Source organism: Corvus kubaryi, unplaced genomic scaffold, assembly GCF_017639235.1.
Source record: "Corvus kubaryi isolate FWS band 111438036 unplaced genomic scaffold, C.kubaryi_AGA036_p1.0 37308, whole genome shotgun sequence".
Classification (NCBI taxonomy): Eukaryota; Metazoa; Chordata; class Aves; order Passeriformes; family Corvidae; genus Corvus; species Corvus kubaryi.
Genome location: NW_024581096.1, coordinates 4,644,950 through 4,670,594, shown reverse-complemented (window position 1 = coordinate 4,670,594; position 25,645 = coordinate 4,644,950). Strand labels below are relative to the sequence as shown.

General features: G+C 38.1%; 1 protein-coding gene across 7 annotated transcripts in view; it reads right to left on the bottom strand.

Moving 5' to 3' along the window:
• PDE4D (phosphodiesterase 4D) overlaps positions 1-25,645 on the bottom strand; it is a 551,221-nt gene that overhangs the window by 70,159 nt on the left and 455,417 nt on the right. For all 7 annotated transcript variants that reach the window (XM_042028299.1, XM_042028298.1, XM_042028303.1 and 4 more), the window contains 3 exons: positions 19,040-19,076; positions 16,822-16,895; positions 15,958-16,007 (listed from right to left, as the gene is read on the bottom strand). In XM_042028299.1, the coding sequence (XP_041884233.1) occupies positions 15,958-16,007; positions 16,822-16,895; positions 19,040-19,076 (161 nt within the window). The remainder of the gene's footprint in view (positions 1-15,957; positions 16,008-16,821; positions 16,896-19,039; positions 19,077-25,645) is intronic.

The window sequence follows — 25,645 nt, the reverse complement described above, 5'->3', positions numbered from 1 at the left end:
TAGGCTGGAGAAAACTATAAAAGTAACTAGGAAAATTAAATAGGAGCTAAGCAAGCTGAGAGTGTTTTACAACAGTTGATGTGTACGCAGCAAACAGGGGCATTCTCATTTCAGGGCAACCACTGCTCTCTGGGAAATTAGTTTAAAAGTGTTTCATTTAAGTGAATTCATGTCCACATCCATAAGGCTATGGGAAGCTAGCCAATTTAAGCAGCATTCAGTTATAATCCAGTTATAGAGTGCCACAGTTAGACAGGAACAAACTGTTTCTTTCAGCTACATTTTCAAGACTATCTCGTAAAGTATCTACTTTTAAATCTGAAAATGGGAACTGTTTCACATTGCTAACAGGGGCATTTGCAGAGATCACAGTGACATGTCCGAAGTCAACAGAAGGAAAGGCACACAGAGTTAAAAGAGCCTCTAAGCAGATTCCTGACTCCTAGATGTAGGAGGAAAGGAGGTTTTTTGATCACGTGTTAATGTTCTAGATGATGCCTCAGGCTTTAATCTCATATTTTTCAAATCCTCTACTTCTTAGTGTGTAACTGAAGTTTCTTGTAGCCTGTTAACTTCTGCTCTCTCATGCTAGGTAGACATAACAAAGCCTCTCCAGGCCTGCTCTCAAGGGACACTCAGTCCATCCCAGGCCCAAAAAGTATAAACCAAAAGCCTCTAAAGGCGGGGCAAGCTTGGGGAAATTACATGATTCACTGAAGCTTTAATTGGAGAATTAACCCTGATATGCAAATGAACCAAACTTATAAAAGTGCAAAGAACTCATGACCTGTTGTCCATCCTGGGGTCCATCTTGGCTGTAGCCTCTGGCTCCCCAGGGGGTACCTTTGAAGGCCTTTCAAATAAATACCTACCTTTATTCCCTTATTCTTGTCTAGTCTCTGTTTTAGGTAGCCTCTTCAGGCATCATAGACAAGGGAAATTTGCCTCTTTCCCGACACTATTGCTGTACAACACCCTAATTAGGGTGGACTTGAAGAACAGAATTCTCACTCATTGCACAGCATCCCAAGATCTTTAGAAATGTACACCTATCCCCACATATGCCTTATGTGCAGTGTGTAACTAAAGCCTAAACCAGAGAAAGTGTCATCCTACTGATGCTGTCTCATTTGAAGCCTATTTTTAAGCATGTATTAAGGAGTAGGGACACTAGAAGTAGCCAACATCAAGAAAGGAATAAAGCCATAAATAAGATTAATAGAAACAGCTACAAATTTGATGGGCTTGAATCAGAGATGCTGAGATTTACTTGCAGATTGAAAAGCACATCTGACATCTGATTTTGACACTTTATGGAGAAATTGCTGATGATTTTTATGACTTCATAGGGATATTGAGGAATTAGAGAATATTTAACAGTTAAGATTCAAGTAAATACAAAATTATTTCTACATTGTATGAAAGTGCATCAGTTACTATCACAGTGTATTTTTAAGGTGATTCCAGTTAAGAGACTTTGCTTGCTTCCTCACCAGAAACACAGATTTACACGTGCATCTAAACCCCCTCCCTCAAGATCCAACTAACTATGAAAGGCTAAGGGAATAGGGAATTGGGATTGTTAAGCCTGGAAAAGAGGCAGCTTCTGAGTGACCTTACTGGCTTTTGTTTATGTAAAGGTAGCTTACAAGAGAGCTGGAGAGGGCATTTTATATGGGCAAGCATAGCTTTAAACAGAAAGGAAAGAGATTTGCATCAGATGTTAGAAAGAAATTCTTTACTGTGAGGGTGGTGAAGCACTGGAGCCAGTTGACCAGAGAAATGGATACCCCATTCCTGGAAGTGTTCAAGGCCAGGCTGGATGAGGCTGTAAGCAGCCTGGTCTAGTCGGAGGTGTCCTTGCCCATGGCAGGGGGCTGGAAGAGTATGTTCTTTAAGGAGCCTTTCAGCCAAACCATTCTATGGTTCTACGAAAAACAGTCCATCGACATGACCACGCAGATTGCAAAAACGTAAGAACTCGGCTCGAACCGCGGGCCGTGTCGGTGACACAACTCTGGCTGTGCGTGCCCTATCTGGAATGTCACCAGGCACCGCCTGCGTCAGGAGGGGCGGAGAAGCGGGACGGACGCTCCGAGCGCCCCTTCCCCGCTCCGCAGCCCCCGCTGGTGTCAGTACCGCCGCTTGTCGCGCCGCCGGCCGCCGCAGCCCCCGGGACGTGCCCTCCGTCCGGCCTCGCCCCGTCCAGCCCTGTCCCAGCCCTGTCCCAGCCCCGTCCCAGCCCCCGGCAGCGCCCGGCAGAGCCGCGTTCCCCTCACACGGGCACCCGGCCCGGAGCCGGCTCTCGTCCCCGCGGTCGGCGGAGCGTGTGCCGGGGGAGCATGGGCTGAGCAGGCGGCGGCCCGCGGAACCTCCGGGCAGCCGGCACCACGGGGCGCTCAGTCGAGAGTCAGCGAAAAGCTGTTTCCTAAAGGCATTAAACGTTTGAAAAATGAGTCTAAAGCATTCACCCCGAGGGGCCGAGTCTCTCCCCTTCCATGGCAGTTTCATGTCACAACTAGCATCTGTTTTCCATGGCAGCCCACCTAACTACAGCAGCAGGAGGATGAGAAGCACCTGAGTGTATGGTTATTTTGGCACTAGAGGTCGTGAGGTTTGGCAATCGACATTCCTTCAGAAGTATTTTAGCTATATGGATGTGATGCTTGAACGTTCCACGTGATGCTGGGAAAACCGTGTGGAAAGAACAGGCATTAGAAGTGCGTGTGGCATCTGGGAGGTCAAGGCCACTAATATGCAGGCAGGATATTGCATCAAACTGCAGACACTGTGTTGTAGAAAACAAAAGGGAAAAAGACCTTCTGAGAATTTATGAGATAAAACACATTCCAAGTCTGAGCTAGTGGGAAAACTGTGGGAGAGAAGGACAGTGATTAGTTTGTCAGACTGGCTTGGTGATGTTAAGTCTAACAGGATTTACACTGTAATCTGCAGCATCCGTATAGTGTGTGAGTCTGGTGTGTACCTCATAACATGTGACTCGGCTGATTGCCAGTTATCCTCATCATCTGTTACTATAAATGTCTGAAAATATCTGTTCTTACAAGCTTTCCTCTCCTGTTCAAACCTTTACTATGTATCCTTACCCTCATGTGTTCTCTATACCCCCCCAATATATTCTATACATACACATATGTCCAAAATACAACAAATTCAATTTTATAAAATTACCCCCCAGTTTATGTCCTTGTCTCTAAAGCAAAATTCCCCTTTGAATGAAATGTATTAGCATCATTTAAGCCCCAGGTTTTTTGCATACTAATACCAATTCCTGGATTGTTTCTGATTTTGCAGTCAGATACATTTTAGCACAGAGTTTGCAACGGATGTACTGTTACTGCGAACATAATGAATCATTAGCACTCCCACCCACCCAAGAAGTGAGAGCCAAATGTTCAGTCCTAGCAAAAACACTTGAAACTCCATTACTTTTCAAAATAATTACAGCTGTTGGCCCTGTGTATGACTTCAGCCCACAAAGTGGGAAGTGGCACTTTGATGGACTTGCAAAAGCAAAGCACAGCAGACTGGCAGAGCTGTAGACACGCCTGCTGCTGCTGCTTTGTTTCATTGTAATATCTGCACTTCACAATAACCGTTGTTACTTTTGTTTTAGAAAGCTTTTCTTCAAGTGGATGGCAAAGCCAGAAAGGAGATAGAAAAAGCATACGTAAACTATTCGTGTTCTTTTTCTGCTAAGTAAGCACATCACTCATTTCAGATGCACGTTTTTTCAACTACAGGAAGTGAGTAATTTCTACAGAAGCCAAGAGGGCTCAAACAGGTTTAATTATAAGAGAAAGGAGTGGAAATCTTGCAGCATTTTCTTTATCTGATAGTCATATATTATTCTTGGTTATGGTGGCAGCTGTGTCTTGCAAGAATGAAGAAAATGTAAGGGAGGAGATAGAAAAACAAAGCCTGTCCTATATCTACATTATTCAAAATAGTGATTCTTCTTCAGAAGGTCAGATGTGTTATAAACGTCCTGCTGCATCAACAGAATTAAGCTACAGTTGGCCTTTGCTTAAAAATGACTGAAAAACCTGTCAAAAATGGTTTGCAGCAAGCAGGCTTAATCCATTTACAGACAGCTCCCTAAAGCCATGACTAAATTTCTTAATTTTTAAAATTGGCCTGTTGTTGTCGTCACTCTTCCAGACACAGCAATTAAGGTGGAAATATAGGCCAGCCATCAGCTTTTTCAATGAAAACAACCACCGTAGTACCAAGTGGGGAGTCGTGACAGGACTGGTATCATTCATGCCACCTGTGTAGCAAGGTGAAAATCCAGAGAAAGAGAAATGCAAAAATTAAGTCAAATCTTGGCCAGGCCTGAAAAAGCTTAATCAAATTCTGCTCACTGGGGTTGTTCCTTCAATCTCAGAGTGGACAGTCAAACCAAGAGCAGTAACAGAAATGAAGGAAATGAAACCCAGATTTCTACTCATTAAAGTAAACTTTAAAAAAAATGGTTAAGCTTCATGCATAATGTTCAACAACAGAATACTGGAGAACAATTTTGCCTGAATTCTGTTTATACTGAGTGCAATAGTTTTAAGATCCAGAGGAACTGTCAGCTCTGAGTGTGGAGTTTTATGGCAGAAGTCCATTGCTACTGCCTGTGATGAACTCAAGAGTCTCTGGCTCTGGGAGAGTAATGTATTTGTCTTTGTGTATAGACGCCAAAAGAAATTCAAAAGTTATTGGGAGTTCTCCGAGTCTAAGCTTACAAAAAAAAATTCTGATTGTGTAACTCTTTCAGATGAGATAAGATTTCTATTTGTCTAGGACGTAGAATCCATTTAAGATGATCATTATAGCAGCAAAGACTATCAGAAAACAGTCCCTTCACCATATAAAGCGCTTTGTCTGTGCACTTATAGGTGTAAATAAAATTTAAAAATTTACTCTTCTCATTAGTATATTTTAATAAATAGACTTGTAATGATTTTGAGTCTAATATGAAAGTAGTAGAACATTGAACTGCGAGGTAACAACCTATATGAAGTAAATATGTATAGTGTTTCAGGATGGGATAACAATATATTAAAAAAGGTAAAGTAAGACAATTTTGAAATTAGAAGCCAAGTTAAACTTTTTCCCCCCAGAATTAGTAGCTAGAGGATATTTATTTCCTCAAATGTAATTTTTAGCTGGGTATTTCTGATAAATCCACTTAATAGACTCATGCACAAGGACAACCACTGATTCATGTTCTTTGCCTTAGGAGTAGCCTTGAAATTCCATTCCCATTTAAAGCTGTGATGGACTACAATCTGTTGTGCTAACATTTCCACTTCATAGGAGAGCCTGACATTTATTCTCAGCTACACACTTCCGAAGTATTAGTAACACTGAAGCCATGTTTTTGTATTACAGGAGTTTCTGTAATGGCAAGAATTGAGAATTGAAGCCTTGAAATATGGCCAGATAGAAATAGTGGAATGACATTCTCTTCACGGAGAAAGTCTTCACAGAAGAATACCGAACCCCTTCCCCCCTTCCCCTGTCCCTCTAAAGAACAATTTCTGTTTCCAACCTCAGCTAACAGAACAGACTGTATGAAGTAGACAAAGTCAAGAACACTATTTGCTGAGTCCTGTTCCTCTGCTAAACAATTTCACAATTAAACAACTCATTAGATGTGGTGAACAATCTTTTCTATGAAAGAGTTTATGCTTTAGTTTACTGTGCCAGTTGCATAGACTAAAGCCTTTTTTCATGGTCCTGACTGGCATCTGGTAACAGTCCATTCTTCAGCAGCACAACCAGCAATACAACACAGAGACTAGTTTGAGAACTGCCAGAAACAATCTTCTGGAAAGGAAAGTGGCTAATATAAACTTCAAATATATGATAAGTTTTATTTAAATGTACGTTGCTACTCATGCCAGGGATCTGATCATAGCTAAACCTTATCTGCTAGCCATGAAGCTGTGAGACTGTGGGCTTTAGCCTGGGGATTTACTAACACTGAGCATTTATTCTGGTGGATGAAAAGTCACACTTTACTCCTTCATTTCTGTCGGTGTCTTCTCACTTAGCAGAATGAGCTGAGGGGTATTTATATGTCTTGTAGTCCTTCTCATTTGCAAGGCTGCCTGAGAATGCACTAGGGAAACTCTTTCCCTGCACTGAAATATTAACAGTAGCTTCCAAATAACCTTGTCTAAGCAGTGCCAGATGAGGAGCTAATCAGTAACTTAGACATTAAAACGGTAATCTGCCTTTTCCACCAACTTGCTGAACTTGTAAAGAAATTACATTAATTACATTCTCTTAGGAGAAAGATGGATTTTTTATGGTGTATTTTTGACTGATGGAGTCGTTACTTTCAGTCAAAGAACTACAGTCGTTAAGAAAAAAATACTATATTTTGATTTTATTCTGTGGAATTTTAGTCTTCAGAATACTTATGTAAACCTTTTTTATTTTGCAAAGATAATGTGGCCATAGTAGATGTTTTATAATTCAGTTCTGCAGGATTGAGCTGTGATTGGAAATAATGCTTGCAGTACTGGCCTCTCACAGAACTATCAAAGCACACAGTTTTCAAAAACAAATGCATATGAGTAAAACTATGTATACTGTGAAGTAGAAATACCTATTTATTTTAACAACCAATCTTCAAAGAAACTCTTGAAAAATAGGTGCAATTTTTATAGCCCTTCTTTTATAGAGAAGACCAACGTCTCTTTTGGAGGAAAGAGTTTTCAAAGTAGAACTAGCAAGTATTTCAACACACCATGTCTTACCACCAACATATTGTTGAAGCACAAACAAATTTTGAAGCAACATTTATTCCTCTGAGCATCAATTCTGTGTTTCAGTGGGTATGTTTAGAGAACAGTATTTGTGGAACAGCACTGTACCCTTCTTTTTTGGAGTGTATACTGATGCTACAAGGAGCCTTTTTCTTCCTAGTGTCTTCCCACACCACAGCTTTTCACTGCATTATATGACACAGCCATCTCTGCCTCCTAAGGAAGAAATAACCCAAACACAAAAGGTGATGATAGACAGAATTCAAGGGAGTATAAATCTGCAAGGAGGGTGGAACTGCACTAGACCAAAGAAAAGTGTAGTTAAAGACTAATTGGTGCTGCAGGTTCAGATTTTACTCAGCAAAGCAAAACCTTGCAGATTTTATTGTGAGAATCAGCAGAAGCAAGGCGATCAGATTTTGGTTTCCCAATATCACACCGTGAATATCTACGGCTGATATATGTATCTATGGCTGTATCTATGCTTACATACACCTCCAAGTAGCAGAAGCATGTGAGGACTACGTGGTTTAACCACATGACTGTCGCTTTCCTGTATGAAAGTCATATGCATACTATCTATGTTAGCTGCTTGCTTTTTGAAAATACTACCTCAAACTGCAAAAACATATATTGCTGTAGGACTAACCTTTCTCTGCCCACCTCCTTTATGTGATAGTTTTTCAGAATTGAAGATTGAACAAAGAATGATGAGATTCAAACAAACAGATGAGAATGCAATGAGATTCATGAGATCAAATTTGATGAGATACAAATTCTCTTTATCTTATATGCCAAAAAATGTTTTGAGATTCACCCCCAAACCCCCTCAAAAAATTAAAAAGGAGGAAGCCACTGGAGAATAAATATATTTTTGCAGCTGAAATGCTGAAATAGATCGTACAGATCCCTTTTTGGAAAGGAATCAGAAAAGCAGAAAGATCAGAATAAAAAACACAGTTTGGGGGTCAGGTATCATTTGCCATTGCTTGTATTTGCTGAACTCCAATTAAAAAGAATTAACCTACACAAAATTCTGATTTTTCTTTTTCTCTTTGAAAATTAGGGTTCAAACCTAGTAACATTAATAGCAAAACCAACCACATCTACAATAATGATACCACAACAGTATTAAAGACTCTTCCCCAAACAAATACTGTTTTCTTTCCCATTAGTTGCCTACTGTCATCTGCTGGAGCTTCCCAAATCCCAGTGATAACATTTAGTTAGCTCAGCTTTCCATGTTTGGAAACTCTTGTTTGATTTTCTTCTTCATTTCTAGGCTTCTTCCTAGGCTTTTTATTCTAGTCCTCTTTGCACACCTTAAATTAAACACTAATTAGTCAATAGTTCTGCAGTATGTGCTTACTAAGTAAGCTATTAGCATATGACTTAATACAAGGGGAATTTGTAAATGCTTGCTAATCCAGTAGTCACTTCTGTAATACAGTCCTGATTTAATTCACATTTTTTTAGCATAGTAGTAAGCTACCTAGGGGCAAAATTCACTCGCTTGGATATAATCCTACCTTGCTCATTATAATTAGGGAAATAAACCTTTTATTTTTAACATAGTATCCTATGATTTAGGAGAGACTACCTTAAGTTTTTGTCTCTCATCTTTATTTTTTATTTGGCTTAACATTCGTCCAACTTCATATGTAATTTAAATGTTCAAATATAAATATCAGCCAAAGAAATTAACTTAAAATACGGTGGGCAGAAGGAATAATTAATCAGATTGGCAATTTTATGCTAGCATTTTAATGTAAATATTTAGGAATAATTTTTTAATACTCCATAACAATTAAAACTTTATGCATGTAACCACAGCTACTTCATTAACTCAGAAAATCATCATAATGGGAATAAAATCAAGATTTCCCTAGTACAAATAAAGTTTACCTCTACTCAGGACAGAGATGAATCTTGTTAACTGTGAGCTGATTAAGGACTATGACAAAAACACATAAATTTTCCAATTCTATTAACAGAAGGCAACAGTCATAAAGCTCTGAAAACCTGTCTGAGTACTATGATTTGGGTTTGAGTAGGGAATTTTAAAGTCATACCCTGTCACATTTAACATTTCAAGTGAAAGTTCTCCAGTAAGAACTACTGGGTTTCATTGCCTCCCATCGTTCCTCCCAAAATCCCAAAGTCAAATTTGGTAAAATTTTTGCTGCAGTTCTTCTCTGACAGGCTTCTGGTAGAGAATACTTTAGAATGTTTGGGACGATGCTAAGCTGCCTACTGCTGGTCGCTCTCATGGACAGTGACACCAAATTAACGTCCTTGGGTAACTCCAAGATTTTGCAGAGGCAGTGTGGGGGTTTAGGGCCTCTGCAGAGCACGTGCAATCCCTGAGACACCTGCTTGCCTCCCCTGACTGTAATGAATGCCTGTGGTTGTTCAGAGGGATTTGATACCAAGACAGCCAACTGGAAGCATGAAGCACAGGGGGATGTCTAAATACCTGACTGTATGCCAATCACTTGCTTCCATGCTTCCCAGTTCCCACTACCAAATATTTTCTGAGTTGAATTACCTAACATTGGAAAAAGAGGTCTTTTTGCATGAATATGTTGTAACTTCTGGCCTGAGAGCAGAAGGCTGACTTTTAGGCATTGCTTATTCTTGAAATTTTTAATCCTAGTTCCTGAGAAAGCACAGTAGGCACAAGCGGATATGCCTACCACCAGACCTGGCATTAGGCCTTTCACCTGAAGATGAGTCATTTTGCAAGATGCAAAGCAAAATACATGAGGTCAGACAGAGAAAATACAGAAAAGGGAGGCTTTGTTGTAGCTTTTCTCCAGGGTTGTCTGACCATGGCTTCTGGTCGCTCTGATTCACTGCTGTGTTCAGGCTCCTTACTCAGGAACCTGCATATAATGAAAGTAGAACTTTGCAATTTAACGGATTATTTCAATGTAGCCCTTAATTTTTTAAACGGATACTCAGGAAAGTGAATAGGCTTGAAAAGGCCAGTTTTTCAGTAATCTATTAAAGGAAAAAAGATCTACTTTCAAATATAACTTTTGAATTGGAGAGATGATAATATGTCCCTGATCAGAAATGCCAGATGCTGGGTGAAGTTGTGAAAAGAGGGTACACTCAGACCGCATCCAGCAGTCATACCAGAAACCATGTCTGCTTCAGTTTTATTTTCTATATTCATCAGACAAAGGACAGCATTTGTAATAGGAATGAGAAAAATTACATAGGCAAGAGTCTTATTTTTCTTTCTGATTTTTTGCAACTCATTCCTAAAAACCAAACCACATTTCACTCTTTTAAATTGTTCTACTGCTGTTATGAATACTATAAATACAGCCTGGGGTCATGTACCGTTCTCTCCTGCACTACACTACCAGTGCCTGTAACTGACACAGGATGAAAGGAGAAGAAGCACATGAAGCTTGTCACCCTGTCTCTCTTTCCAGTGAAGTGGACAGTTTGGGTGAAATGGTGATACAAGGATTTACTGATGCAGCAAAATATGAGACCAATTTAAAAGTAAGAAGCAAAGATTTATGCGGGGTTGCATATAAGACTATTGATGTGAAGACTGATAATGCCTCTCAGGTTTTATTTTTAAATGGATCCCTATTCTAACTCCAAAATGGGTGAGTCTGTAACAAAATCAAGGCTGTACTACACTGCAGTCTTATAAAAAAGTAACCTGAAGTGCTAGATGAAGATAACAAGCAGAGGTCAGCTCTATGATGCATTCTAGTCTCTATGCACTTTAGTAACCACCAAATATTTCTACTAAAACAGACTGTTGAAAAATTAAATTCACACGTAAGGGCCAAGTGTTGTTGTCTACACACTGCAAAACATCTACTTCTATTTTCTAATTTTTGATTTGGGTGGTTAATTTTAATTACATGGGCATTCTTGCCAGGAATGTTGTAAACTATGACTTATACTTCTCTGTTTAACTTTCTATTTTATAAAAGCTTACATATTTACCTATCAGGTATCAGTGCTGAGGGGCACTATTCAAATATAGAGAGTATTCTATTTTGTACCATGGTTTTATTCACCTCCTTGAATGTGAGATCATACATGAACAGCTTATCTGGTTCAAAACCACATCAGTCCTCTTCCTGCTGTTCTGCCTCAAGAAGGGTAATCACTGTCTTACAAACCCACTGACACTAAAAGAGCCCTACGTATAGATTTCATTTGAAGTCTTTCAGTTAGGAAAGTTTTGCAATATTAACTAAAACTCTACAAATCAAGATGGATAAAGTATTCAGCAATCCCTCACAGTTGTATCATGTTAATAACAACCTCTTCCTTAAACTGATGGAGCTGAACTGGAGACAATTCCTTTTGAAAAGGAAAAACAGTTTACTAAATGACTCTTTTTAAGCAGTTTTTTTTTCACTGTAGCACACGAAAGTGCTGCAACAGCTATGACACGGAGAAACTTTTTCTGAATGCGAGCAAATATGGCTTCCATTCATTGGTATCAAATGCTCACAAACTCTGCACGTGCAAGGGATGAAGCTGCTAATTCACCCCCAAAGATGAGGAAGTGACTGTGACAGTCTGGGTGGGGAGCAGACTCCCGTCTCTCCAATGCCTTACCTGTTAGCTGCGTACCTTACTTACTATAGGTCAGGGGATGGATGAATGAATTTCAGTCTGAATGTGACTTGTGCCCTGTACCTCACTAAGCAATATTATTTTGTTTGTGTTGTGGCTAACAAGGCTATAAGTGAGATAACTCTCTGTTTATCATGACCTAGATAACGCCTTTTAATGATTAACTGAAGAGTACCTGATGTAAATATGGCTGTTTTCCAAATCTGTTTTATTTATGAAAAATATTGTTGATTGTTTAAGAAAACAATATACAGGTCACTTTAAAGTACTTTTCAAAGAAATGATGGGGAACTGGTTCAACTCCACTAGAATTGTTCAACTCCACTAAAGCTGATTATTATCAATCCTATATTCAAAACACTTGCTGGAAAAATTGTGAGCTTGTTTAGCAAAAATGAAATAGCTGAAACTAGCTAAAACAAAGGAGATCTACATTGCTGCTTGGTTACTGAACTTCATGGATCAGATGGAGGGATTTCAATGGAAGCTAAATCTGAATATGCTCTGGACTGCAAAATATAAATACTCTTCTCTACTCTTAGAATTCATAGAATCATAAAATGGTTTGGGTGGGAAGAGACTTTAAAGATCATCTAGTTCCAACACCTTCTACTAGACCAGGTTCTGAGTGCTCAAAGCCCCTGCTCAAACACTTCCAGGGATGGGGCATTCACAACTTCTCTAGGCAACCTGTTCCAGTGCTTCACCACTCAGTATTTCTTCCTAATATCTAATCTAAATCTGCCCTCTTTCAGCTTAAAGACATTTCCCCTTGTCCTATCATGACAAACCCTCATAAAGAGTCCCTCTTCAGCTTTCCTGTAGGCTCCTTTATGTACTTGAAGGCTCCAATGAGATCACCCTGGAACCTGCACTTCTCTGGACAGAGCAATGCAACTCTATCAGCCTGTCCTCACAGGAGAGGTACTCCAGCCCTCTGATCATCTTCCTGGCTTCCTCTGGACTGGCTCAAGAAGGTACAAGTCTTTCTTATGCTGGGGGTCTCAGATCTTGATGTAGTACTCCAGCTGAAGTCTCATGCAGTGACTTCAGCAAGGCCTTAGACACTGTCCTTCAACACAATATCCTCATAAGCAAACTCTGGAAGTGTGGACTGGATGAGTGGACAGAATTGTAGTATAAAACTGGCAAGCTCAATCCTTGTGTCACAGATAGTCTCATTTTTTGGAAAAAAAAATATTTATATTTCACTGGTCATGTTAAGAGAATTACTGTCAGTTTGAAATTAAACACTAGTATGTTTCATAGTGAGAGAGACCCCTCTTTTGGTTGAAGTAGTTAACACCAAGCATGGGAGAACTGTTCAGCAAACTGAGTTATTCCAGGCTAGTCTCAGTCATGGGAGAGAGGCATTTGTAGGGAATTAATATCCCTTTGAAGACTTCTAACAGAAGTAAGCTTTAATTTCTGCTTATTCACACTAACTATAGTTAAAACAGATATTTACACCCTAGAGTCTAAAGCAAGTATGAAAAGTGGCATCTAAAAATTCTGTTGTTACATGAAAAGCTCCCATCTCCTACTCCCTAATTTCTCTGCAAAAGGAACACTCAGCACCTTAGAGCATAGTTTTCTGATAATGAACTTCAAGTATGTCATTGATATTCATTAGCTTCTTTCAACACAGCTTCCAAAAGGGATTCATGTGGATATACTGAATAGAAAAGACTTTATTTTGATCACCAATCTCTATATATTTACACTGAAAAATCACCATAAATATTAAGGCTACCATGGTAGCTGTTGCTTCTAAGAATTTGAACATATGATTCCTGTGCTTCTTCTCTTCTCAATGTCATAGTTTCTTACTTTTTTGCTAAGGTATTTTGTCACAGATTTATGCCTCATGGTGAATTCTTAAAAGAGCAAACAAGAGAATTTTGCTCTTGCTTTTTTAGTTTGCTCTTTCAATTTTGCTCTTGGCTTTACCAGATTGCTTTTTGTCCTTCCTTTGTTGTTTTCCCTGTATATTCTGCAGTAGTTCCCTTCTGTGATCATCCCTTTCCTCAGAGAGAAACTTCCCAATGACACATCTTCCAGGAAGTTTAGCAACATAAAATCTCCATCTTAAGTGTCTGTTTTCTGGTTTGTCATCAATATAGCTTAGTGACACTGTGTGCTCCAGTCACCTAGTTTGCTACCTTGTCAATCAGTTCTTGCTGAGATTGCAAGCTGAGCCATCTGGATGACATGATGAGACACGACCCTGGCTGTTGTATTGGTCTGGATACTCCATGACACAACAGCACAACCAGGAGGATTTCGTAGCAGGAAAGGTCTGTATAAGTTACATTTTGAACATTCCTCACAAGAATTCAAAAAGCATCTGAAAGTGTTTTCAATTATTCTGTGAAATGTAGCAGAAGTGTTTTTAATATATCTTTCTTCTTAACATACTGCTGTAAACATGTTTTACTAGAATTCTATATGCCCCAAGAACAAACCTGTGCATATTTCTGCACCTTTGCCATGAAATTTGTTGCCATGGAAATATCAAACCCAGCTCATAACTAAGAACGGGCAAACCCTTTCATGCAAAATAGTATCCAGCCTCAATCTCCATTCAACAGTCAAAATTAATTGTAGCCATTTTCATGCTTTATAGTGACTTAATATCTTTGCTATATCACTAAAATCTTTCAACCACTTATATCCAGTGCACACAGGCCCAAGATCATCCAGTTCAGTGCATAATTTGGGCACAGCAAATCCAGCAGCATTTCTGAGAAATTAGATTAAACTAAATTAGACTAAATTATTCTTACTGTTCTTTGCCTTTTCTTGCTGCCTTTGAATTTATTGGCAAAGAATAATTTCCTAGATTAATTGGAGAGCTGACTGTAGTACCTTCTTTCTAAACTTTAAAATTTCAGATGATTTATGGCTGACATGTAGAGTATACTCTGCAGATTAAATGAATGGAAACCTTCAGACCAGGGAGAATTTAAAAAGCGAAACATCTTCCTACAGAGAGTGTCTTGCGTCCTGCTGTCTGAACAGCTTCCCCTGCTGGAGAAAAGAAGCTGACCTATGGCAAATAGCTGTGGGAGAACATGTAAGAGTGTTCACCTGCATGCACATCTTCTCTTCTGGATATTGTATTTCCTTTTAGTGTCATGAATTTTACTCTTATAAGTTTTCTAAAGTTAGTCCCTTGGAGTTGAAGAAAGAGCCCTATTTTTGAGTATCTCTATCTCCAGCTTAAATACTTCTGGATTACTCTGCTGTGAGACAAATCAAAAAATCAAAAATAGATATAATATTCATAACTGAAATGGCTTATAGAGAGCAATTTGAAACCAATGCCCAAAATCATCTCTTCAAGAAATATATTAACAAATGATCATGAATATAATTTATCTACATATATATCTATATCTTCTAATATTTAATTAACATGATGTCTTTCTGTTAATAGAATAGATTTAAAGACTTAACCTTCTGTTCCCTGATGAGCCCTACACACAAATGCTCATACTGTATGATGAGTTCCTAGGAGAATAAAACTATATAGCACTGCCAAGACTGGGTCCTTTTAAGGTAAATATGGATATTGGGAGAGGTTAGTTGAAAAAACCCATTGATTTTAACACATTCCAGAGCCTAAAAGCAGAAACTATTCAACATTGAAAAGCCACACGTCTCCTCAAAATTGCTGAAGTATCATTTTTTTCTAGAGATATGAATGTATAATTCAATTTAAAAGATGATATATTTTGAAAATTATGGAAAATTGCGTTTCTGGTTTAAATAATAATTTGCCTGTTTAGTAAGCATACTTTCATCAAGAAGAAAAGCAAATGCTCTTTCACTCTGCCAGAACATGATAGAAAAAGTAACTACCTGGAAAATTACACAGTGTAAGAACCTGTGCATTAACATGATATAAAAAATACAGGGTCCAGAAAAGTGTATTCCCATAAAGACACCTAAGACCAAGTTGTCAAAAAGATAACCAAAAGTAGCGTGGGGTAAAATTTTCCAAAATATTAATGTAATTTACACTGTTACACTGTTAGTCTTGTTTTTAAGTCAATGTTTCCTTAGAAATAATATTGTCTTTTAAAAGGATTTTTTCCCCTCATACAAATGTTATAGAAATAGGATTTACCATTCTACATCAGAGAAGTCAGTTTTGAAAATTTCTCCTCATTGCATAAGCACTTTTAATGTGAAGGCTTTGTGTCTGTATAGCTACAGAACTCTATGTCCCAAAAAGAAAGATCAATGGATTCATCATATCAGCTTTTTCTACTAGATTTCCTTGCAAAAAGTTGCTAATGAATGTATTCATGACAAAGTCACACACTGGTATAAAAAGAAAAGGAATTGGGAAAGAACTTAAAACTGGAATAATGAAATAGAAATCAGAAGTTAACATGATAGAACACTAAAAGTCACCAATTTGAGCCACTATGTGACTCAAAACCTCTTTAATAAAACAGATATAAGGATATGAAGCAATATACATTAATTACTATAAAACGCATTTTTCAGTTAGATGCTTTTATAAATAAATTCTTCTTACCTGTTATAGTTGCTTTGTTAATAGATGGTTGGCTACACATTGGTGATCGTCTATTAAAAAGGAAATGAGAAAAGTTTTAAGCCTGATGAACTCACAGATGACTGAATCCTTGAACAATATAACAGATAGTACATTACCTGGGAATTTATTTGGGAACTCCAAGGCAGTAATATTTTGGAAACTTACAGGTTTATTAAAAGCCTGCCTAATCACACCTAGAGCTTATACATAGTTTGAAATGTGATTTATAAACATTTACAAAGACATTCTTTTCTTTGAAATGCTAATTACTTCTAGTTCTCAAGATGTGTATTTTGGCTGAAGGAAATTACTTCACTACATTTGCCAGTGTAACTAACATTAGTGTTAACTGTGATGCTGTAACATGACTGGAGAAAGATCCATATTTATAACGGCTCATTTACAGTTATGAACTACTGTGGGTAAGTTAGGGTATCGCTACCTTGGATGAGTTAGGTAGAGTTCTAGGTTGAGATCATGCAAGCAGCTCTCAATGAGTGCAGCTGTCTGCTCACTCTGTTTCATTTGCAAGACTCAAATTGTGCCTGAGTGATCATCTTTGAATAATCTTAGACATATGACTACTTTATTGAAAATCATGTAAGTTGCAAAAACCTGCTCCAAGTTTATGCAAGGACAGCAATGCAAGATCTATTAGAAGGCAAGGGAGCTGTTGTCTCAGCTACCAAATATAACACCTTCAGGGGATTAATAAACTTATTCATCATTGTTTCATGCAGGTTTGGTGGAACAGAGTGAAATCTGTAACATCTATTTGTCTTCTTTGTTTACGTTAAAAAAGTATCACTGCAAAAAGTTCAGTGGCCAAAAAATGACACTCACTTGCTGGGTGCCCGGTCTTGTAAATTGGTTAATGCAGCAAAGTTATTCCGGACAGTACGCAGGCTGGCCAGAACCTGGAACAAAAAAAGTGGTTTCAGTATAAATTTCTGCACAAGTGAGACTGATCTATCTTTGCTCCACTGTGCTGAAAGAAAAAGGAAAGAATGTTGCAAAACCACTGTAAAAGGTTTCCTGGGCTTGTTAGTCTGGAACCTTTGGCTATTATTTAAGAATATTATGTCTGTAATAGAAGGGCAGTAGTTTATTTCTCTTTTTCTGTTCCCCTCATAACTCATTATCTGTTTGAAGGCAGGCTGACTTGCAGAGGAGGAATTTTTTACAAAATACTACTTACTTCTTTAAAATAACAATAAAAGCATTTGAGTTTGGAAGATAATAGCCCATTCAAGTCTAATACGTCATGCATAAGAAATAATTACAGAATCATTTTCAGTTCAGTCCCCATAAACTCTGAAGGACAAAGGAAATGAGATTGTCTAGATTGCCAGGAAAAGTAAAAGTGTCTCCTCTAGGAGGCACAGTTGACCTGGGGACTTAGTGCAGAAGGCCAGAGAAAGGGGAAGGCATCCCCCCGGCGAAGGTAGGAAAAGTCTGCAGGCTCTTACAAGCTTTATGCATTGGCAAAGACAATACAGATGAACTACTTCCTTTCTGGACTTAATTTCATGCAAGACAGCAGAGAGTGAATGCAGCAGAGAGGAGTGTCTTGTTGCAAGTGGCAGAGGCATTCCCTTCGGAAGGCAGTTGGATAACACTCAAGAAATTTTGTGCCATGTAAGGGTAATAAGATGAACCTCTCCGTCAGGGGAGAGGTAGTTCAGATGATGTCAGAGAGGAACCAAGAGTTAGTTGGAACTAGGCTGGAAGTAGGAGAAAGCAGCAGCAGTAATCATTGGTGTGTCTTTGCAGAAGTTGACCATTTATTTTCTCAGCCCAGACTGGGCTAGATTCCTGGTGAAGAATAACAAAAGAAGCAATGGGAAGCTGGATTTCAGAGATTTGAGTTGAGGAGTGCACAACCCTCTTTTCATAACGCCTTAAATTTATACAGGACGTAGGAAGAAGGTAGGACACTGAAGAAAAAATAATAAATTAATGAAAGCTTGTAACAGAAAGTATTCAAGAAGTGTTCAAGCTATTGGAGGTAATTTACAAATGAGTTAAGATAATATAAAATACATTTGTCTAGCTAAACAGTATTCATTTCCTTATGTTTTGCTTTCCAAAAATCAGAAAGCAAACTGACTTACTTTTAATTCAGCATGGATTAAAACCAATTATATATGTCATCAAATTTGCATGTTCAGCATACAGTGGAGATTTCAGACTACTTTTATAGAAGGCCCTTGCTTAATCTTTTCTCTGCTAATAAAAGATGATGGTTTTATTAATATTAAGGACTTGATCGAGTCTTATAAACACTGCCTCCATTTACAATATAATTAAATATATAATAAACTATTAAATTAATATTCTTTTAACAGCTTATTATTTGACCAAAGTAACCTGCATAGTGTGGCTGAAGCTGCCACTTTATTCTTATTTGAGACTGCTGTGTGACTCAACCTTTCTCTTTCCATTCACCTTCAATCACATATGACTTTATAATTACAGTTATTTGACAACAATTCCTATCTGTTTTGGAGTAAAACCCATCATCATGAGTTCATGGAATAGCAATGTTAACTTTCCATGCTTTATAAGGCAGCACTATTGTGAAAAATTGTGGCATTTTTATCTGAATTATAAAGAATTTTGAGCTGGTATTGTATAAACCAGAATCTGAATAGAAAAAGCAAACCTGGTTTTGCAAAGGAACATAAGTGTTCTGGATAAAATTTATCTCATGTCTAAAAATCTCATTGTACTCAATACATAAAAGATGTTCAGATGGAGAAATTGTAATTAGAAAAATAAGAGAATAACAGGAATCAGAGATTCGTCTTAATCATGACTGTTACAGTATTTGGAAAGAGATCAAAGGTGTTTATGCTGTTTCCCTTCAACATTGCAGATAATCAAAAAGCGTTAAGAAACAGAGGTGTAGATAACAGAGTGGGAGGTTTATGACTTTCTGTTGAGACACTTTTTCTTCTTTCAAGCAAACATATAATATCAACAACAGAAAACAACTGGTTTGGCCATTTTGTCTTTAAATTACAAGACTGTGTGAGAAATATGGCAAAGTTGTGCCTACCTGAGCAAACGGTGTCACAATCAAGTCATCTCCGTGTCTGAAAAAATAAGCAGAGTTATAAGTTAGGTATTACCAAAAATTTGGTGCTTTAACAGAAAGAAAATCAGGTTTTACAATGCAGTATAGGTAACTCCAATTTTATTCCTCTACAGTTACACTCTATTATTGCTTCACTCATTCTTTGAAAAGCAAATATCAACTTAGTTATTGCCCAACTGCCTGGCAAGTCTGTGGGAAGGCTCACAGACCAACCAGTTTTTGTGCTGTGGGGTGGGTAGGTGACTGACCACCCAGGTCTAATCTACAGACATTTCATCCCAAAGGATGGCAGTGAACACTCCAAAAGTGACTCCAGTGAGGGTTTCCAGCAGGCTTGTGAGGGCTGAAGAGGGGGATGGTGGGGCAGCACATCGCAGATGAGTGAAAACCTAGTAAAACTACCAAACTGACTGAGACTTCTGTAGTTATGGGGTGTATGACTAACAGTGTGCTGTTGCTGTGGCAATGTCACCTCCACGGGGGCGATGTATGGACAAGGTGCCAGGATGACACACTACAGGGCAAAAGGCAGGAAGAGAAAGTGGGGTTGCTTCTCTTGAGCAGGGAAAACTGCCACTTGAAATGGTTGTCATAAAATTTTGGTCCTGTAAATACAAGTAGACTGAGGGGCATAAAAGTAGCATCTGCAGCATTAAGGATATAGAGTCAAAAAATAGGGACAGGGAAAACTTCGCCTTTTCAGTTATCCTATCCAATATATGGCAGCAATTAAGGTGAAAAGAAATTTTCCAAAGACAAAAATCCAATATGACTCTGCTTTTAATTTTCTTGTACTTTCCTGCAGTGAATTTATCATGATAAATTACAAGTTGCAACTTCTAACAGAAACTATCATTGATTTGGTGCTATTTTAATGTTATTTAAGTTTAAGCATAAAATGATGAGTTTTTAACATTGGCTTTCAAGACCATGAAAATCTAATTAGAAAAAAGCTGATAAATGGAGAAATGTGATTTGTGTTTGACTTGCTACAACATTTTTCTTATTATCTGTATACTGTGTACAAGACAGCAATGGTTTACAGATATTGCAAAAACCTAAATAAAAAGCAGTATGTGCAATCTGTACCACTGTACAATCAGTCTGTAAGGATGAAAGAAAACTCCCCAATATTAAAGATTATCAGAATGTTTAATAACTGTGTAACCGTTTTTACTACCATCTCTTTTATTCCTTTTGTAATGGAAGAATGGATTTTTAAACACTCTGTGGAAGAAAGCTGCATTTTGAACAGAGTCTTTGCAGGAGTGGTTGGAATAGAGTGTTGCTTCAGGTGAAACCACAGTCCCCCACTGGATGGAAAGCATGTAAGTCTGACTCTCAGAACAAGCCAAAAGAAACATGTCCTCCATGGCACTTCAATTGCTCAGTGAAGTCAAATCCAGTCAGGGATAATAGACAATGTGAATCATCCTAGAGCATTAATGAGAGTTAATGACCAGCTGGGTTTAGTGCCTCTTTATGTTTTCACTGGGTCATGAAAACATTGGCAAATGCCCTACACTATAATTTTAGATAAGAGTTGCTTAATGAATTACACAAAGGCTTTAGCAGAAGATAAGCCAAATACCTTTTTCCTTTTTTTATCCTGTTCTCCACTGAAAGAGCCAGTGTGACTATGCTACTTCACTTCCAGGAAAATTATGCTCTTTGTCTTCAGGTTCTGTGAAATGGCATTATCTGATATGTGACAGCTGGCTTAAATGTTTCTCAGTAGTACTTTAATTTCTTATATTTTATAAAGGATATTTTTATTATTTGCATAGAGCTACTCCATTTTTGCTTCTGTTTTAACACTTAAAGGGGTGCAGCCCAAAACATAAACCCATTTTTTACTGATCTAGTCTAATCCCTCATTTGGAAATTATGAAAGGGCACAGTTCTGAAGATGAAAGTGTTTACAGGTAGCAGCAGCACTGGACGAAGAACAAAAATATTAAATTGTTTCTACCTGTAAATAAGACAGTGGAGACATGGAGATAGTTCCTTCTAGCATCTGTCAGTGGCAAAGACTCTGCCCAATATATGACACAAATGCACAAAATACGCATCAGTGCCTCAAAATACCAGGCAGCTCCTGAAACATAGTTACTAACTGCTAAATTCAGACTGGCAAAAAGTATGAAAATTAGACTGTCCTCCTTAAAATCTCTTGTGGCCTGCCTTATTGTAGATGGAATCTCCTCTTCTTTCCATTTAGCCCCTCTTTGCCACCCCTTGAATGCTGAAGCACTTAGAGAAGGCAACAGCTACATATTCTTGGCTTTCTGCCCTGGAGGATCATATTTTTCTTTTATGTAAAATAACATGATCCCACTTTTCTCATTTTTAAACTTGATTCTACCTGAGCTGCTTCTGGACTGCATTTCACTGGAGAACACTTATATCATACTGTAGCTTGCTATTCTTTAGTAGAGGCATGATTCAGTACTAATTCAATGTACTGAAATCAAGCCAGGACTTAATTTTCACTGTTCAAATCCCCCTTGTGTCAAGAGAAACAATTCCAGAAATTACCATTATTTTGCTGAATCTGATACTGAAAGTACAGACATCCACAGCTTTCTCAAAATAGTTTAGCACTCACCAGACCCACTTGAACTGCAAAGCAATTGTAAAAGGTGGTGAGCAAGCTTTGATCCACATTGGGTCAGAAAATCTGGAGAAAGTGCGAGTGTTCAAAGAAGCTCTGCTAATTTTTGTACAGAAGAGCAAGAACATATGATTCAAAATACCATTGATCCACAGTATACTACAGTGTAATAAGCACTACAATGTATGAGTGTCTTCCTGTTTCTAGATGACATGGAAGCTGATGGGTGATTCTTTCTGGATTCTAGATTGGATAGTACCTCACATCTGTATACAGAAGCAGCAAGAGGGAGTGTAAATCCTCCAATATGTCACAAGCTTCTAAATACAGACAGAGATATTAGCCTTTAAAGTTAGAAGAAGTTGTTCACATCAGTGTTAGACTCTGTTAACTAGAATGCCTGGCATACTTGTTCACATCTTCATTTTTCAAAGGAAACACAGGTTTAAAAGCAGAATAATTTTCACATAGCCCCAAAACTTAAAATGATCAGTTCTCCATCATCAAAGAACATTGCTAAAACATGCACAGCCCAGATCAGATGAATGACTGTTACATAAAAAACAAGCCAAATTCTCATTAGCAGACCAAAGATTACATACAACATTGCAAGCTGTTTGCCACAGTAAAGTGATGACGCCTAGACTTCCACAAATTTTTGTCTTTTGCTTCCTAACATTTCCTATATGACATACTTGAACTCACATCATATAAACTATGCTGATCCCTGCCCTGAAGAAGATATGAAAGAGCTGTATTAAGTCAGACATTAGTTGAACATGCTCCGTACAAAAGTTCTGCTTCTTTTCCTCAGGATTGGCATCAGTTTGTCTCTTCTATCCCAACTACAGAACAGTAATTAACTTTTCCTCTATTAATAAGGAACTTAGAGATGCATGGACAGACAGAGAAGGAGGCAGGAAGATTAACACAAGGATAAGACAAGGTGACTGCATACCTTCACTTAATAATTAAACTGTCATAATTTAATACAACATCTAATAAAAGAAGTAACTAGAGAGATATCCTGCAGACCTGTCAGGATACAGAAAGATAAAGAAAGAGTGGATGTTTTTCATACTGGTCAGAAAAAACTCAAGGTACCCATTAAGAAGAAGCAAATCCCAGGCCTTTGAGACCACAAGGAGTGTGAGGCACTTGCCACCGTGGAGCTTCACAGGGAAGATCCTCTAGGTTTGTCTTTATAAAGACCGTAGTAAGGCCACAGATGAAGACTTTTTGGGTCTTTCTAGACTTTCATATAGATACCAACTGAGTGATCGTGAGGACAAGTATTGAAGTTGTGAGATATAAACAGGATAAATAAGAGCTCTGTCTTACTTGAGGAGAGAAAACATACAACACATACACAAGTTTGAGACAAATGTACCAGTTTAAAGTATGATCTTACTAGTTTGCTCCACTCCTCCAATTGAATCAAAACCTTACTTATATCCCCAGGAGTACTGGCTGATGATGCTGGTCAGGCCTTAAATCCAACTGGCATAGACCGTGTTGGATTCTCTGGCCACAGACTTTGGACATAGGCCAATTGGAAGGATAAAGCTGCCAACTGAATTGAAAAGCCCAAAAGGACAGTGGCTGTATGGAATTCCTGAATGATGCTCCACATCAAGAACTAATGCTTTCATCATATTGTCGTATGAATTTACTCAATTTTTAAAGAATTTTATTGGGGCTTTTTTTTTTTTTTTTTACTATAAGAATGTAGCAAGATTAAAGTATGGGAAAATCCATACTGCCTATATACCATGTAAAAAATAAGAAAGAAGATGAACATTAAGGTAGTCTTCTGTTTATGTCAGAAAATACATGGCAGCCTTCTGCAGTGTAAACATCCAGATTCGGATAAACACAGCATCCACTGATTTCTGTATACAAGGCTGAATCAGACTCACTGTCCAATAGCGTGGCAGAAATACAACTTAGATGAGACATTTGTGTTTTGTTTGCATATATGCTGGAACACAATTATATCATATACAGAACCACAAATGAAAGACAGAGAATAAGCTAATACAGTACCCTAACTGCTGGTATTTTCTTTTCTGTCCCAATAACTTCTCATAGTTGAAGCCAAATATGCACACACAAAACATATGATTTAGGTATGCTGAAGTAGTCACATTGCTCAGATTCAGATTTTAGCAGCGATGATGATTCTAGATTGCACCCTGCATCAGAAGCTGTGCTTTGAGGATAGCGAGCAGCAGTGGCTGCCTGCTCCATGCAGCTTGAGCTTTATCATCATCATCTGCATTTGGAAAATCCAGATGGGCTGGTTTGCAAAACTGATTTCGTGGAGTCAGAAATCAGAGTGCTCCAAGTCAGCTTATTCTGCAGGAATAGTGCTTAAGTCATGTCATCTCAGTTTTTAAAGACTTTGAGAAAAAATTTCTAATCCTGAGATAGCTTAGGCCTTGCTTGAAAAGCCAAGACTAAATGAGTGTAAGTGGCAGATCTTAATGCTTTGCCCAGATTATTAAATGGGGTTACAGCTTTTCCTAGATAGACAGTGGGTTTTTAGTGATTTGATCTCTTTGAAAGGGTGAGTGCAATGTGGGGGATGATCAGGCATCTAAGGCAGGGGCTAGAGACTATGACACTGTGGGCAGGTGCAGATTTAGGGCTGAGAGAGCAAGCAATTAAAATTGCTGTAGGGGCCATGAGCTATAGAGGAGGGGGTTGTTTTTCCCAGAGCACTTATTTATTTCTGTGAACATGGAGGTAAGAGGATTGTTGAAAAGAACTACTTGAAACCACAGAAATTAGACCCTGAATGAAGCAGACTCTCATCAACTATTGTCTGAGTGTTTCAGAACACCACAATTTTCTGTAACACTGTGCAGTTATGTCCTCCTGACACATCTGTCTAATTCAGCAACACAGCTTGCCCTAATTAGTAAAAAAGTATTGCTGTAATATTGTGAGTTCAGTACAGTTAATTTAATTGAGCTTAACCAGATGAAGGAGGATTGGCTCAGAAAAGCCACAGCACCTGAGAGGTCCATTATCACAGCCAAAAGAAATGCTGGTTATAGTAATTCTACATGGACTGTCTAACTAGAAAGTGAGATTTAGAAAGACACACTAAAAGGAGAAAAAAATTTCTTCAGCATAAATGTCACTAGTAAAAACTTCAAACATAAGTATTTCCAAAGACCCCAGCTAACATCATAGGCAGCACAAATCAAGTTTCTCCACTATGAGATGTTGATGAAGAAAACAATTCTTGTCTGCTTTACTATCAGAGGTCCAAAAAACCCTCAAAAGAACTGTGGATTATTACATTTTGCTAATACATATATATTATGTATTAAAATACCTGCAGTTTTCTAGATACAACTAATATTTTATACAAGAAAGTGCTTTAATTTTTCATGTCAACTTTTTAGCATCTCAGATCCTGAAGATACACTTGATTAGGCTTGAAAATAGCCTTTGAATTCCTGGAATCTGTCCTGTTTCACTCATCAGTGTTAGGTTATCCAAACTGTAATGTAATTCAAGCTGAACTGCATTAGCACCCAAAGTGAGAAGCTTTCCCAAGACTTGGAAATACAAAAGGACCAGACTAAGGAACTGGAAATGAACAGTGTTAGCAATTCTAAATCAGTATTTTGAGGTTTAATCCAGGGACTATCAGGTAGTATTACCTGGCTACCTGTGCACCTTACTGTGCATCAACAGCTCCCTTTCACAGGGTCTGTGCTTTTGAGCAGATTAAAAAAAAAGGATTTTTCTGGGTGACAAGTGTAACTTTGGGTCTTGGTGATAGTGATCTAATGAAGATCCATCAAGTCCAGAAGCTTCATTCAGAATTGCTGGATGAGCTGGAATCAGAATTGGCTGATAACTCAAAAACCAGGAAGTATAATTATGTTTTCCCATTCTGCATAATATGCTGTAGGAATACTACTAGGCTTCTTCCA